Below are 16,095 nucleotides of genomic sequence, written 5' to 3'. Positions count from 1 at the left end.
ATCCTAACAAGTACTGTGTTTGTGGGAAGGGGCAGCTATGACATTGTTGACCTCCCCACCCTTGTCAGTGCATGTAAGCCATCGTATGCAACTCCATATCCCACCCAAAGTTTGTCCCTTGACACCCCGACTGTGGTGCCCACCTTGTGCCGGTGATGACAATGAAAGTACAATGTGCAGGTACATGGAAATTCCTGCATAAAAACTCTAACAACAATAAGTACTAATTACTCCAAAGTGTAAAAATGGTTCATAAATATATAAGGATTGATAAATGTTTTAATTTAATTTAAAAAAAATTAGACATACAGCACTGTAACAGGCCATTTCGGCCCACGAGTCTGTGCTGTCCAATTTACACCCAATTAATCTACACCCCGGTACATAACGAAAAGTGGGAGGAAACTGGAGCCCCCGGGGAAAACCCACGTGTAAATGGGGAGAACGTACAGACTCCTTACAGACAGCGAGGAATTCGAACCATGGTCCCAATCGCTGCGCTGTAAAGGCATTGTGCTGACTGCTAAGCCAATCGTGCTGCATTCATAGTTCTAGTTAATGCAGAAAAAAAACCGCAATGCAAATAAATCTGATGCAGCAAACTTGCTGCAGTGTTTATAGAGTTTGACAGGACTTTTGGCCCAACTTGACCATGCTGACCCAAGCTCACCACAGTTGTCTGCATTCAGCCCATGTATCTTTAACCACTCCTATCCTTGTTGGGGTGTTTCCTGTGAGATAAGGAAGTGTAGGTGTCTTAAGATTGTGGACGGCACTGGAAATTCCTTCCTTTCTTTCAGAAGGCCAACCTGCTTCTGAACCAGCGGACGGTCAACTAGAATCCCAGGTGCTCAGTGTCACCAACACGGGGCCAAATTCAATAGCACTTCACGAGATGTTGTAAAACTGGACTCAAGCCACATATTGGGACAGGTGACCAAGTGGTTTGTCAGAGGGAGGTTCTTTGCCTTTAAAGAGGAGGGGATTGGGAAGGTGGGGAGCGGGTGGCCACCAGCAGAGGAAAGAGAATGCGGGCTCAACAACAGGAGGGTGGTGGAGCAGAGGGATCTGCAGATATCCCTTGGGGAGACTTGCACATAAAGGACAAGCATTATAAAATATAGGTATAATGTCATGGGAGCTGGATAGGGTCTGTGAGTACTGGGAAGATGGTGTGAGTGGATGATCTCAAGTGTATGGTATCGTGACACTATCAGGTCCTTCTTCATTGGCCGTCTGGCCCCTCAAACCTGCGAGTAGAGTTCTATTTAAACCCTCTACCAATCCAACCCTGTTGCTACTCACCTATTTTGTTTTTCTGAACTACACATTGCTGTAAATAACTTCTTCTCCTTGTGCAGTTCCTCAGGAGGGAGGATGGCTTGCTACCTCCCTTTGCCTATGTGATCTGAGCTGACTGCTGGAATTAGTGTGGGAACCAGAGAAGCAGAGTTTTCCACAGACAGGACAGAAGGTGCTAAGCGGGGTCTTTGTGTGCTCCCGAAACTTGGGCTCAAGGTTTCTGTATTACTCCCCTTCTTTGCAGAGTGAGGGTTGTTGTATTTTTTAAATAGGTTTGGGAGCATTAGACACAGAACAGGACAGCACAGAAACAGACCGATGATATCTGAGCTGAATTAAACCACGTCTCTCCTGCCTGTACATGACCCAGACCCCTCCATTGCTGACATATTCACGTGTCTATCTAGAAGCCCCTTTGGGCTCCCATATGGTGTCTACTTCCACCACTATTCCTGGTCGCCTGTTCCACACTCACTGCCCCAGAGTAACCTACAAATTGCTGCACACACCGCTGTCTATTAATGTTCACACTGTGGTAGACACAACCTCCTGCTGCGTTGTAAGAAATCATTCACGTTTCTTTCCGTATTACTGCACACACTGCCTTGGGGTAGAAACCACATTGATGTGTACCGTGCAGCATAATTTCCATAGAATAATGTGCACACTGCTGTACACAGTATTGTACATACAGCTATAAGGTAAAAAGACTTGGAAGCAGAGTGAGGCCATCCAGCCCATTGAGTCTGCCTGCCATGGCTGATGTATTTTTCCTTTTATCCCATTCTAACATATAACATAACATAACAATTACAGCACGGAAACAGGCCATTAGGCCCTTCTAGTCCGCACCGAACCAAACACCCCTCTCTAGTCCCACCTCCCTGCACAATGCCCATAATCCTCCATCTTCTTCTCATCCATATACCTGTCCAACTTTTTCTTAAATAATGCAATTGACTCCGTCGCCACTATTTCTCCCGGAAGCTCATTCCACACGGCTACCACTCTCTGAGTAAAGAAGTTCCCCCTCATGTTACCTCTAAACCTCTGCCCCTTAATTCTTAACTCATGTCCTCTTGTTTTAATCTTTCCTCCTCTTAACGGAAATAGTCTATCCACATCCACTCTGTCTATCCCTTTCATAATCTTTATCAAATCCCCTCTCAACCTTCTACGCTCCAAAGAATAAAGACCTAATCTGTCCAATCTCTCCCTATACTCTAGATGCTTAAACCCAGGTAACATTCTGGTAAACCTTCTCATACCTTTAACTCCTTTACTAATCGAGAACCTGTCAACCTCTGCTTTGAATATGCCCAATGGCTTGGTCTCCACAGCTGTCTGTGGCAACGAATTCCACTACCCTCTGGCTGATGAAACTTCTCACCTCTGTTCGAGGGCCTCAGGCCCTAGACTCTCCCACTACTGGAAGCATCCACTCTACCAGAAATTTTCAATATGTTTTGATGAGATCCCTCCAATCTTACTAAACTCCAGTGAGTACGGGCCCAGAGCCATCGAATGCTCCTCATACGTTAACCCTCTCACTCCTGGGACCATTTTCACAAACCTATACACAGTACTGCATACACTGCCATAAGGTCAGGTAGACTCTGCATTACATTGCTGGAACGCGGTCAGTCATCAGCTCCTTGAGGAAGATTGGTGGACCAGTCTGTATCATTGCAGTCAATGATACAGAACTCTGGTGGGAGAAACAGATCAGTGGGGAATTGTCCCAAAGCACCCATTGTCCTGTTCCCATGGACAAACTTTTGGGGGAACAAACAGAGGAACCAAACCCAACCCAGGGGATCAAAGATCATCCTCCTGCCACAAATTCTGGGCCACACCTTGCCTACCTTCATGCATTGGGGGCAAACAGGACAATGCCACCTCCCTCCAATTGGGGAATTCCAGTTGTGTTAGCCCTCTGCCACCAGGCTTTCCATCAATGCCTGTGCTTGTCTTCCACAGAGTTCTTTGAGGAGTGCATTCGGAAGGCGGAGATCGAGGCTAAGCTGCCGATCATCATGAAGAACTCAGTCTACGTGCAGCGGGCAGCTGCTCGCAGGATCAAGAGCTGCAGGTTCCGGCGCAGAAAGTCCTCCACTGTCTGCAATCCGTTCGGTGAGTGCCACCCGATGGTGTGAGGGGAGGGGGCAGGGAAAGGTGGGGGTCCCTCATTGCCCACTGCGAGGTGCCTCAATTCAGGGAGAGATTCGGGAGTCTGCACTGCAGCCTCACCAAACTTTCTCTGTGCCCTGGATGAAGAGAAAATACTCCACCTCTTCTCATGTGCTTCGTTCTCCCCTTCCCTGCATTATCTCTCGCCTTGAATCGCCAGCTGACATCCCATTAAAGTCCGTTCAGGCCTATGAACACCTTTCTCTAGGAATGCATGTGCAAGTGGTACAGGAAACCCCCTTGGCTACCCCTCCCTGTGCGCTGGCTTGCTGTCACTTTAACAGTAGGTGTATCTTCCTGTGTTGCATCTGATTCTATGCACCCCTTCCTTGGAAAGTGATGAAAGTGTGCACAACCCAGCTCATTCTCTTCCTTCTGGGATGCTTGTAGCTTTTGTAACCACTCTTGCTCTGGGAAATGGTGTAAACTAGTGGAAGGACTTGCAAGTTGAGTAGCATTTGAACGATAAATCCACTGAATTTTTTTGTCATTCTTCTTGCATGTATCATGCAGGCTAGCTCTGTGTACAGCTCTCCACCTCTATCCTAAACAAGCCTTGGTGTAAGTTTTCTTTCTTTGCTTTCTGACTGTCCACAAATTAGCCTCCATTCTTTGCTTGTGTGTCTTGTGTTTTTTTGTTGCTACTTTTAAAGATCCATGAGTCCCTTTGCTCCTCGTTTAGGCTCTTGGTTCCCCGGCAATATCTGGCCATCTGATTCACCTGCTTCTGTGACTTTTTCTTGTGTCAGGTCACAGAGAGATTGGCTCCCCCGATATAGCAAGAGCTGGTTTTGCACAAGGCATTCACAAGCAATGCAGAGGCGCTTATCCAGGGAACCTTATGGATCCATGTTCCATTCACAATTGTCACTGATTTTACCCGGAGCAAAGGTCAGAGCTCCTGCTCCTTCACCCTCCACCCCTCTGCTGGACAAAAGGAAGTCCTGCTGCAGCAGGGAGGAGCTGGAGTTCCATGAGGATCTTTCTGTGGGACTGTCTTGTTCTGATCCAGGTTTGTCCCCATTCCTTTTCTAGGACCCCACCTCCTGAGCTCCTCCAACCCCAGATCCCTCCTCTTCCCCTAAGGATCGAGGCTGTCTCCCCTCGCCTCTCTGCCCATCTACTCCTTCACCATCTCACTCGTGTCTCTCCTAACATGTCATTGTGAAACGCAGTACATTTTCTGTGGTCGCTGCTGTCAACAGCCCAGCAACGATGTCCCTTCTCCTTCCAACCGGGATGATTTAATATTCTTGCTGCTGAAATTCTGTGGCTGGTGCGAAGCGACGAAGCTATCAACAGCCGGGTCAGAAGCAGCCTTTCTCTCGCTGATATTAGTAACTTGGATCAAGCAGAAGCCACTGAGGGCCTTGAGGATTTGATGCTACCCCAGGCTGGGCCAATGCCTGTGGAGAGGTGGGGAAGATGAGGAACATTGATGCATCAATCTATCGACAGAGGGTGCAGAAGGGTAACAGTGCTCACATCCTGGATCATTTCGCCCATCCCCAATGCAACCATGCCTGAAACCTTCACTGGTAGCCAATGTGAACCTGCCCCATTTCCCCAAGCCATTCTCACCCCACCCCTTCCTCACCCCACCCCATCCTCCCTCCCTCCCAGCCAATCCTACCCCACCACCCCATCCTACCCCCCGCAACCCATCTGCCCCCTCACTCCATCCTATCTAACAATCCATCTTCTCCTTCCCTACCCTCAGGCCCGATGTAGGCAATGGGTGGAGTCTGGCCCACACCTGTCACCAGCCTCTTCCCTCCACCCTGCCTTCTCCCCCATGGGTCAGGTGTGGGGCATCCGTGACTGACCTGACCACTACCAGTCACCCTGTTTCTCTCCTTCAGCCTCCAGCGGATACCAGTCTGCAGGGGAACCAGCTGAGGCCTGAGGTGGGGGCAGTGGTCAAGTTGTCCTGTTGAATCTCTCACCTGCCACCCCCTTCGTCAGCTGAACCTGAGTGGGCGGAGACACACCACAGGCGGAGGACGAGGTGGGCACCACAGCCAGTGGTCCTAGTGCCAGGGAAGGAGCTCATCAGCAGCATCAGACGTGCCCCGTGGAGGAATGGCGAGGGACGGCAGCACCTTACCTTCTCCGTGGTGGCTGTCCGTTCGTGTGGCGGGGCTTGTTCCCAATCCTGCCATCGCACACGGAGGAGATTGATGGATGCATTGTGGAGCTGGCAACCCAAATCTTCCCAGAGCGCAAGCTCAGAGAGAATACACATATCCATCCCCTCCCCTCAGAACGTGGAAATCAGTCTGAGGTGACCACTACAAACATGGACATCAGTCCCCTCTCCTCAGAACATGGACATCAGTCTGAGGTTACTCCCCCCTGAGGTTCCCCACTGACCCCTCTCCCGTCCTTGAAGAGAAGCTTATGTACCTGATATCAGATGTAATCTTTGCTCTAATTCATTAATTGAGAAAACTAGGCTTGTTCGACTTGCTTGGAAGATGAGTGCTGCTTCCTTAGATCGGTTTGTTAACCTGAAGGGTCATTGCAGAAGTACCAGAGGAATTAAAAAAAAATTATACAGCATTTTCAACATGACTCTGCTTTGCAATTGCTTTGCAATGAATTTCCACCTCCCTTGGATGGCAGCCCAAGCACCATGGGCCAATGGCTTCCTTGGTAGAGGCCTATCCTCAGGAGTGAAGGACAGAGAGGATTCTTCCGTGAGAGAAGAGACCAGATGCAGTCAGTTTGAGTCGCTGTTAGTACAATGCTATTTTAGCACCAGCAACCCGAGTTCAAATTCACTGCGATCTTTGAGGATTTTGTATGTTCACCTCATGACCACGTGGGTTTGCTCTGGTTTTCTCCCGTGTTCCAAAGATGTGGGCTTATGGGCTGGAATGGCCTGTTACTGTGTTGTATCTCTTAAGGTAAAATTAGCATGGTTTTTACTCAATAATAAATCTGGCAGGGAACTCGGGGAAAAATTCTTCTCTCAGCAAGTGGGAGCATGGAGAGGCAGCCATAAAAGGGAAACCTGGCTGAGTCTTGAAGAAGAGAGACTTCTGATGAAGGCTGGATGAGGACCAGTGAAAGGAGGCTTGCTCTCCATTATGTGTCACCTGCCATTCAGTCCTTGCTGGCAGGAGTTTCCATCTCCTCTTTCCTGAGCTCCTTTCACTTTCATAACTTATGTCTCTGCATTGGCTTCATTTTTTCTGTCTGTCATGAGTCAGATCACCACTGATACATGTCCGAGTCTGCCGTCATTGTCAACTCCCTTACCTCTGGATTCTGTCACCTCAACCATCTCTCTTCAGTTCAGATGATGGCTCCACTCCTCTGATTTCCAAGTCACTTCCACCCTCAAATCTTGTCCATTTAATATTCCTGACTCTTGACTCTGATTTCTACCCCTGACTTCTTCCAGACCCTATTTTAGGGCCTCTATCTTTTGAAAAAAATAAAGGTTCCACTATTGTCACATAAATACTATTTTTTTAGAATGTAACATACGTGAAATTCTTTAATTTTGTCCACCATAAAGAAGACAGAGAGTTGCCACTTTTATCCAGCGCCCCTCATAGAAATGAGGCCCTTGCAAGGATCAAACTCGCCACCCCTGGTTTACAAGACCAGGTTTCTAACCACTGAGCTATTGGACCCTCTTTCACCAGGTTCTTGGTCAACTTGTGTGACTCAGCATCTAAACTGGGAGGAATATCTTGGGAGATTGTGCGATGTTTATAACAGTATATAAATACATTGTTATTTCCACTCAGTGCTGGCCCTGTTGAGATAAACAAGCTCAGCGGAAAGCTTTGGCACTAAGATGCATCTGTGTGAAGTTAGCAAACATCCCCAAGAGGGACCTGCATGGTTGACTGGGTTGATAAATTGATTATCAGGAAATGTAAGATCATTGGGTAAACCATGGCGTGTCCAACCTAGGGGCGCAAAATCCCAAACCTACAGACAGATGCTGGAAATCCAAAATAAAAACAAAATGTTGGAAACACTCATCGGCAGGTCAGGCAGCATCTACAGAGAGGGATACAATACTAAAGGCTCGGTTCAATGAGTGAACATCAGATCTCGTTGAAAGAGAAAGAGATACAAAGTCAAGAGGGGGGGGTGCATGAAAATGTGGAAAGGGTCATCAAGGATGATGATGAAAGGTCACAGTGTGGAAGAGAGATACTGAGGTGTCTGGAGCATTCAGCATTATAAGCGATTCCAGAGGGCTGTAGGATTGGAAATTAGACAGTGACCTGGCAAGAGGATTCAATGTGCCTATGTAGGAGAGAAGGGTCGGAGCAGAGTGAGGAAGGCGAAGAAGTAAAGCAACAGGCAATTGGAAGCTAGAAGGATCGTTGAAAGAACAAAAATCAGTCACTCAGATTGACCTTGGTCCCTAAAGGGAGGAGATCACACTGTGAAAATAGTGTTCAGGAGTTCATGCAGTGCAAGAGATCAGGCAGAGCAGAGGCGATCACACTGTGAAGACAATATGGAGAGGATCACACTGGATCCAGTGGAGGGGGCAGCACACTGAGAATACAGTCCATGGGATATCATACTTTATACAGTGCAGGGGTGATCACACCATGAATATAGTGTTGGGGTGATCACATTGACTACATATAGGGTAGATCACTGTTAATACTGTGTAGAGAAATCACAGTATGAATACAGTGTCAGGGAGATCATACAATGTAGGGAAGACCATGTCGTAAATAGTGTTGGGAAGATCACACCTTGAATACAGAATCAACAAAACAACATGAAGAGGAGGAATCATACTTTGAGTATATACTGGAGAGTGCATCACATTGTAAAGTTTTGAAATCATACTATAAATACATTGTAAAGGAGATGATCTATTAATATAGTGCAGGAAGGATTATAATATGAATACACTGTGAATACGGTATTGGGGAGATCACACCATGAATTCACTGTTGAGTTGATAAAGAAAGAGACAGTCACATACACCTTGAAAATAGAGCCTGGGATCACACCATGAATAGTCTGTGGAAGGCATCCTATCATGTGTAAAGGAGGCCACAATATAAAACAGTGTAGGGCAGTGGTTCCCAACCTTTTTCAAGGGATTGCTTAAGGTGGGATGTGAGTGGGAAGGAAAGGTTGAGAATTGTTACTGAAATATTTTGCATGAGAAAAATTGTCATTGGCCCATCTTCTTTGGAGTTATGAAACCATCCATATAACAAGTCAATGAGGTACGATTAAAACAGTGGTTTTAATCCACTTCCACCCACATCCCACCTTAAAGCAATCCCTAACTAATCACAGAGCACCTATGGCATAGGGATTACTTAAAGTGGTATGTGAGTGGAAAGAAAAAGGTGGGAAACCAATGGTGTAGGGGAATCACACCGTTAGCACAATGTGGGAGAATCATATCACTAGCATAATGTAGGGGAATGACACCATGAACACAGTGTAGGGGAATCACATCACGAGCACAGTGTAGGGGAATCACATCACAAGCACAGCGTAGGGGAGTCACACTGTGAACACAGTGTAGGGGAATCACATCACGAGCACAGTGTAGGGGAATCACACCATGAACACAGTGTAGGGGAATCACATCACGAGCACAGAGTAGGGGAATCACAGAGGGAGAAGTAATGCTTTTATTAGCTTACAGCACAGGTGGGGTTCATGAACAAGCTTAGAGAAGTTCTAGGTTTAGGTGGGAAACCAGGGTTATATACGGACCTCAGGGGGAGGGGCCTGGAGGCGGGACCAGTCTTCAGTACAGCACACCTCTAGTGAATCCTAGTTCACTACATTCATCCCTTCCTTCAGAATTAAGGGTTTGTGGATGAAGAGAACAAGGATCAGAAGCCAGTAATAGACACAGAAGAGAAATATTTACAATACTATTTACAGTTTCAGGCAGTCCGGGGGTCTGGAGATCCTTGTAGAATGCATTAGCACCGGGGGGGGCCTTGGGCTCCTTGAGTCTCCTGGTCTGCCTGTGATAAAAAGGTTGAGGGCTGGGGCTCCGGCTCGATGATAGAGGGGGGTTCACTCTCCTCCTGAACCAGGTCCCCTGAGGCCCTGAGCAGAGGTGGGGAGAAAAAGTTCGGCAGCTCGTGGGACACCTGAGGCAACAGATCTTCTGTTCTGGTGGGAGCCAGATCCCTGATGGAGACGGTGTCCTCCCTGCCATTTGGGTACTTCATGTAGGCATGTGTGGAGTTGGCATGCAGCAATTTCACCCTTTCCAACAGGGGGTTTATCTTGCTTCTCCTCATGTGCTTCTTGAGAGGACTGGACCTGGACGAGTGAGCCAGGCTGCGAGTGTAGTCCCTGATGCCGACCTTCTGTCGAATGGAACCATGAGCTCATGAGGAGTAGCAATGGTCGCAGTGCAGAGTAGCGACCGAATTGAGTGGAGTGCGATGGGGAGGACATCTTGACAGCGCAAGTCTGGAAAGCCTATTTGCTTCAGGGCACATTTGACAGCCTTCCAGATTGTGGCGTTCTCAATTTCAACCTGCCCATTCCCCAGGGGGTTGTAGCTAGAAGTCCTGCTGGATGCGATGGCCCTCACCGGCAAGTACTGATGCAGTTTGTCGCTCATGAAGGCTGAGTCCTGGTCACTATGAGTATAGCCGGGATACCCGAACAGGGTGAAAATAGAGCTTAGGGCCTTCATAACAGACAAGGCGGACATGTTTGGACACGGGATGGCAAATGAGAAGCGGGAATACTTATTGATGACCGAGAGAATGTAGGTGTTCCCGTTTGTGGAGAGGGGGGGTCCCTTAAAATTGACGCTGAGCCGTTCGAAAGGCCTGGATGATTTAATCAGGTGTGCTTTAGCAGGGTGAAAAAAGTGTGGCTTGCACTCAGCACAGATCTGGCATGACCTAGTTATTTCCCTGATGTCTTCTATTAAATAAGGCAAATTGCAAGACTTGAAAAAATGAGCCATGCGGGTGACCCCTGGATGGCAGAGCTCAGTGTGTATGGTCCACAGTTGACTGGTGTGTGTGAAGGCATAGCATCCCCTGGGCAAGGCATCTGGAGGGTCGTCGAGGGTCAAATTGTAGGTGGAGAGTTTGATCCTCCACCTAGCAATTTTGTCATTCTTGATTTTTCCCCTCTTACATTGCTGAACATGAATGTGACAAAGCGCTGGTCCTTGAACAACGTAAATCTTCTACCAGCCAGGTAGTGCCTCCAGACCTTACGGCTTCAACAATGGCCTGAGCCTCATTTTCCACAGACGAGTTCCAGAGCACATGGCCTTGAAGTATTCGTGAGGAAAAATGCAACCGGCCTATCCGCCTGAATGAGAATAAAGGTCATGGCTACGTCTAAAGCGTCACTTTCCATTTGGAAAGGTACATTTTTGTCTACCACATACATGGTGGCTTTCCCAATGTAACTTTGGAGGTAATGAAAAGCCGTCTGGGCTTCGAAAGGGGGAAAGTGGCATCCTTTAAGAGGGGATGAACCTTGTCAGTATATTGAGAGACCCATTGGACGTAATATGAGAAAAACGCCAGGCATCTCCTCAGAGCCTTTATGGTTCCAGAGAGGGGAAGCTCTAACAGTGGGCGCATCCTAACAGGGTTGGGGCCAAGAACACCATTCTCCACCACATAGCCAAGGATAGCCAGTCATTTAGTCCTGAATACACACTTGTCATAATTTTAGGTGAAATTCAGGACTCTCACAGTGTTGTGAAAGCTCTGGAAATTGGCATTATGGTCTTTCATGGTGTAGCCACAGATGGTGATATTGTTGAGGTAGGGGAAGGTAGCCTTCAACCCATACTTGTCCACCATCCTGTCCATCTGCCACTGGAAAATAGACACCCCATTGGTAATACTGAAAGGGATCCTCCGGAACTGGTAGAGTCGACCGTTAGCCTCAAATGCTGTGTACGGGCGGTCCTCAGAACGGATTGGCAGCTGATAATAGGCAGCTTTCAGGTCAATGGTTGAATAGACCCGATACTGCGTGATATCGTTCACCATATCTGAAATGCGAGGGAGGTGTTATGCGTCCAGGAGTGTGTATCTGTTAATTGTTTGGCTATAGTCAATCACTAACCTGGACTTGTTTTCCCCTTTACTACCACCACTTGCGCTCTCCATGGGCTGGTGCTGGATTTGATAATCACCTCCTCCAGCAGGCGCTGGGTCTCCATCTTTATAAACTCTCTGTCTTCCATGCTGTACCTCCTGCTCTTGGTGGCAATCGGCTTACAGTCAGCAGACATGTTTGGGAACAGGGCAGAGAGTCGATGTTCAGCATGGAAAGGCTGCAAGTGGGCCCTAGTTTTGAGGACCCTCCATTCCGAACTATTACCGGTGGATAGGAACCAGAAAACTCCAAGGTCACACTGGAGCACACGATTCTTCTAAAATGTACATGCAAAATTTACAAAATTCCCCCCCTTCAAATAACAGATGAACTATACAATGTTTCTGTACACACGTCAATGGGACTGGGACGCTAGGAAGATTCGATAATTACACGGGTACATTTTTAAGTTATATTTTTGCAAAATCTGTGAGTCTGTGAAACTTTCCATGGAGCCTGTGTCCATCAGGCACTTGGTCGAATGTCCGATTACCTTCACCATCACTAACGAGTTGCTGAGCTGGTGAGGTCTATTCTGGTCGAGGACCAGCGATGCCAGGTTGCTGGATTCGGCGTGCTCTTCCCTCGAGTGGCTCCCTCCGTCCTGAGTTGAATTGTGCAGGTAAGATGGTGCCAACCTCGTGGCACGGCAAGATGGCCGTCTTCCTTCCTCCTCTGACTACGATTATGGTGCTGAATGTAAAATCAAGCTGCTCCAAGATGGCTGCTGAGCCTTTTTGCGCTGTTTCCATAGGCGGCAGATTGCACAGCAGGAGATCTCTGGTGACTTTGGCGCAGATGGCTTGGGGCTAGAATTGGTTACAGGAGCGGTACAAGCTATGGACTTCCCCTGACCTTTTGCGTGGCAGATCCTCGCACAATGTCCCTTCTTCCCACAGGTAGAGCAGGCCAAGTCTGGTCGGGCAGCGGACACTGGGGTGCTATCCCTTGTTGCATGAAAAGCACTCCTGGGCTTGGGAAGTGACAGCTGTTAGAGCAGGGGCTGCCATAGTGGAAGCAGCTGGTCCTTGGAGGTGCTCACCCGAGAGCGCACGTTCGCTGGCCTCAAGGTCGTTGTTCTCGAGTCTGGCCTGTTCCAGTGATTTGGCCAGCTTGACGTGGCTATTGAGGTCCTTCCTTCCCGACTCGAGCAGTCACTGCCTCACCTCCTTGAGTGGACCCCTGTAACTTGGGTGTCTCAGATCTGTTCATCTTCCTGGATGTGGCCTGAAGCGGCCTCATACGTGCACCTTCTTAGCCAGTGTCCGCAGATCCAGCAGGTTGACGTCAATCGACTCTCCGGGCCATTGGCGCTTTAGGGTTAGCCGGTGCCTTGCTAGGACCTAATTCGGGGCGTTCATGTAGCGGGCCTTCAGCGCCTCGAAGGCAGCCTCTTAAGTCGGGCAATCTTGGACGATTGCGTACCCCTTCGTCCCTACCTTTGGGATGAGCACTGACCTCCAGAGCTCGTCTGTATGGAAGACCTCCCTGGTAGGCCTGGAAGCAGTCTAGCCAATATGTAAATTCCTCAGCCACGTCAGGGGGACTGGGGGGGGGGTCTATTAACAGCATACTAGGCTTGAGTAACCCCTCAATCCTTGTTTATAAGCTAATAAAATTGTAGCATAGATAAAATCTCATATTGGACTGGAAGGACAACAAACACTTTTATTAGCTTACAACACAGGTAGGATTCAAGAACAGGCTTCAGATAGGTTCTGGGTTTAGACGGGGAACCAGGATTATATACAAGCCCCTGGGGGAGGGGCCGAGAGGTGGGACCAGTTGTCAGTACAGCACACTTTAGTGAATCCGAGTTCACTACACACAGCGTATTGGAATCACACTGGGAACTCACTGTAGGTGAATCACCCCGTGAATGCAGTGGAGGGGAATTGTACCGTGAAGGCAGAGTAGTGGAATCGTACTGTGAAGGCAGCGTAGAGGAATTGCACTGTGAAGGCAGCGTAGGGGAATCGCACCGTGAACGCAGCATAGGGGAATCACACCGTGAACGCAGCGTAGGGGAATCGCACCGTGAATGCAGCGTAGGGGAATCACATCGTGAATGCAGCGTAGGGGAATCACACTGTGAACACAGTGTAGGGGAATCGCACTGTGCACACGGTAGGGAATTGCATCATGAACGCAATGTAGGGGAATCGCACTGTGAACACGGTAGGGAATCGCACCATGAACGCAGCATAGGGGAATCACACCGTGAACGCAGCGTAGGGGAATCACACCGTGAACGCAGCGTAGGGGAATCGCACCGTGAATGCAGCGTAGGGAAATCGCACCGTGAATGCAGCGTAGGGGAATCACACTGTGAACACAGTGTAGGGGAATCGCACTGTGCACATGGTAGGGAATTGCATCATGAACGCAATGTAGGGGAATCGCACCATGAACGCAGTGTAGGGGAATCGCACTGTGAACACAGTAGGGAATCGCACCATGAGCACAGTGTGGGGGAATCTCACCGTGAACACAGCATTTAGTTGGGTACATGGATAGGAAATGTTTAGGGGGATATGGGCCAATCACGGGCAGATGGAACTAGCTCAGAAGACAGGTTGATTAGTCTGGACAAATTGGGCTGAAGGGCCTTGCTCTACGTTATATAACTCTTGGGTTTAACAGATTTGCTTTTGTTAGCTTCAGAGTTGAGGTTGGGTTAAACAGACTAAACAGGCAGGCTCTGTGCAGTTGAAAGTTCATATTGAAGAGGCCAGTCAGAATCTTTATTTCAGAGTAAAAATGCCACCTCCTAGCAGAATTATATTTAAGATGGGAGGGGTAGGGGTGAGCTTCAAGGAGACACATGGGACAAGTTTATTATTGTAGTGTGCTGTCATACAGAAAGCAGACACAAGACTTAAAGACTGATCAACAGGCTTTATTCCACTGCTGCAGTTACTGTGGTTAGCTGTGCTGGCTCCGTGTGACTGACCTCGAGGGGCCAGATATGGTTTATATCCTGGCGGATGATTGGCAGCTGACCAGGAGGGCTGATTGACAGCTGGCAGGTGTTGTCTTGTCCTCCAGTGCTCTTCCTGCAGGTACACGTCGCCCCCTGCAGTAGGCTAGTGGTGTATCACCACAATTACAGACTAGTAGGTGCCTGGAAAGTTGTGGTGGAAGCAGATGAGACAGTAGTGTTTAAGAGACTTAGGGATTAACACATGAATAGATAAGGAATGGAGCAATATGTACATTGCAGAATTGTAGATCAGATTGGGTATCGTGTTCATCGCAGACACATGGGCTTTCGATGTTCTAAGCCTTGCACACAAAATCACTGGGAATTCTTTGAAGAGAAACAGGGGCTGTGCCTCCTGTTTAGCTAGCTGACAAATCCATTAAAGATATTTAAAGTCTATAAAAGATTATGGACTAATTTAAAGATTATAAATGTTAAATTTAAAGATTATAAATGTTAAATTTTCAAACACTTTTTGATTTTAAACAATTAACAAATTAACAACACTTAAACCCAATTAATTTTGAAAAAAAAAGCAAACTGGCAGCCACTCCCCTCCTGTGGATGGAGTTTCTGCTGCGTTACCAACCAGTGGAGATCTCACTTTCAGGCACTGGGCAATTGCTGCAACCTCCCCCTCCACCACAGAAACCCACATACCCTCCCACACCAGAAAACAACTGGGAAAACAAGTCAGACATTTTGGCACCAGTACAAGAGGAATCCCAACTACACGAGGAAGGAAAAAGGGAAGTTCTGCATGGGAACGACTGGTTTATCCTTGAATAAGGGCTTAGACCAGAAGTGTTGGTTTTATAACTTTACCTCCTATGGACGCTGTGAGACAAACTGAGCTCATCGAGCATTTCTGTGTTTTTACTACAATCACCATGTCTTCAGACTTTCGTGTTTCACTCTGTTTATCCCACTAGACCTGGACCAGTGATTAGTTTCATTATGATTGAGGGCTAAATGCCCATAGTCTAGGTCCACCCTCATATGACGGGTGGAACTTCCCAAATGGGATGCCAACTGAGATTTTCTGATGAAGTCTTTGAAATCATCTTTAATTGATAACCCTGCAGTTCACTGGGCCACAGTTGAAACTCCTGGGATGATAAGCATAGGGTTAGAGTACAATAATTTTTCTTTCAAATAGGTTAGTATGGAAGCAAAGATTCTACCCACTCACCTGACTTTTCAATACCCACAAGGTTGTACCTGCCAATTTCTAGCTGCACTTCCAGCTCATCTGTATTGTTTTGTACACTGCATGCATTTAAATACAACAATCCTGTATTCACCACCCCTATTCTCACATTTGCCTCTTGCACCCATGATGAGCTCATCAACTTTATCTACTTTGCTGCCAACTTCCACCCTGTCCTCAAATTCACTGGGTCCATCTTTCTGTCTCCATCTTGAGAGACAAACTATCTACAGACATTTTCTATCAACTTGTAGACTCCCACAGTTATCTTTCCACACTGTTTCCTGTAAGGATTCTATTC

The 16,095-nt window shown here is 47.7% G+C and overlaps 1 protein-coding gene across 2 annotated transcripts in view; it reads left to right on the top strand.

Moving 5' to 3' along the window:
* Positions 1–16,095, top strand: part of plekhd1 (pleckstrin homology domain containing, family D (with coiled-coil domains) member 1) — a 91,716-nt gene that overhangs the window by 71,056 nt on the left and 4,565 nt on the right. For both annotated transcript variants that reach the window (XM_069915274.1, XM_069915273.1), the window contains one exon: positions 3,283–3,435. In XM_069915274.1, the coding sequence (XP_069771375.1) occupies positions 3,283–3,435 (153 nt within the window). The remainder of the gene's footprint in view (positions 1–3,282; positions 3,436–16,095) is intronic.

The sequence above is a fragment of the Narcine bancroftii genome, chromosome 2 (genome assembly GCF_036971445.1).
Source record: "Narcine bancroftii isolate sNarBan1 chromosome 2, sNarBan1.hap1, whole genome shotgun sequence".
NCBI classification, from domain to species: domain Eukaryota; kingdom Metazoa; phylum Chordata; class Chondrichthyes; order Torpediniformes; family Narcinidae; genus Narcine; species Narcine bancroftii.
This window is presented reverse-complemented; position numbering and strand designations above follow the sequence as displayed.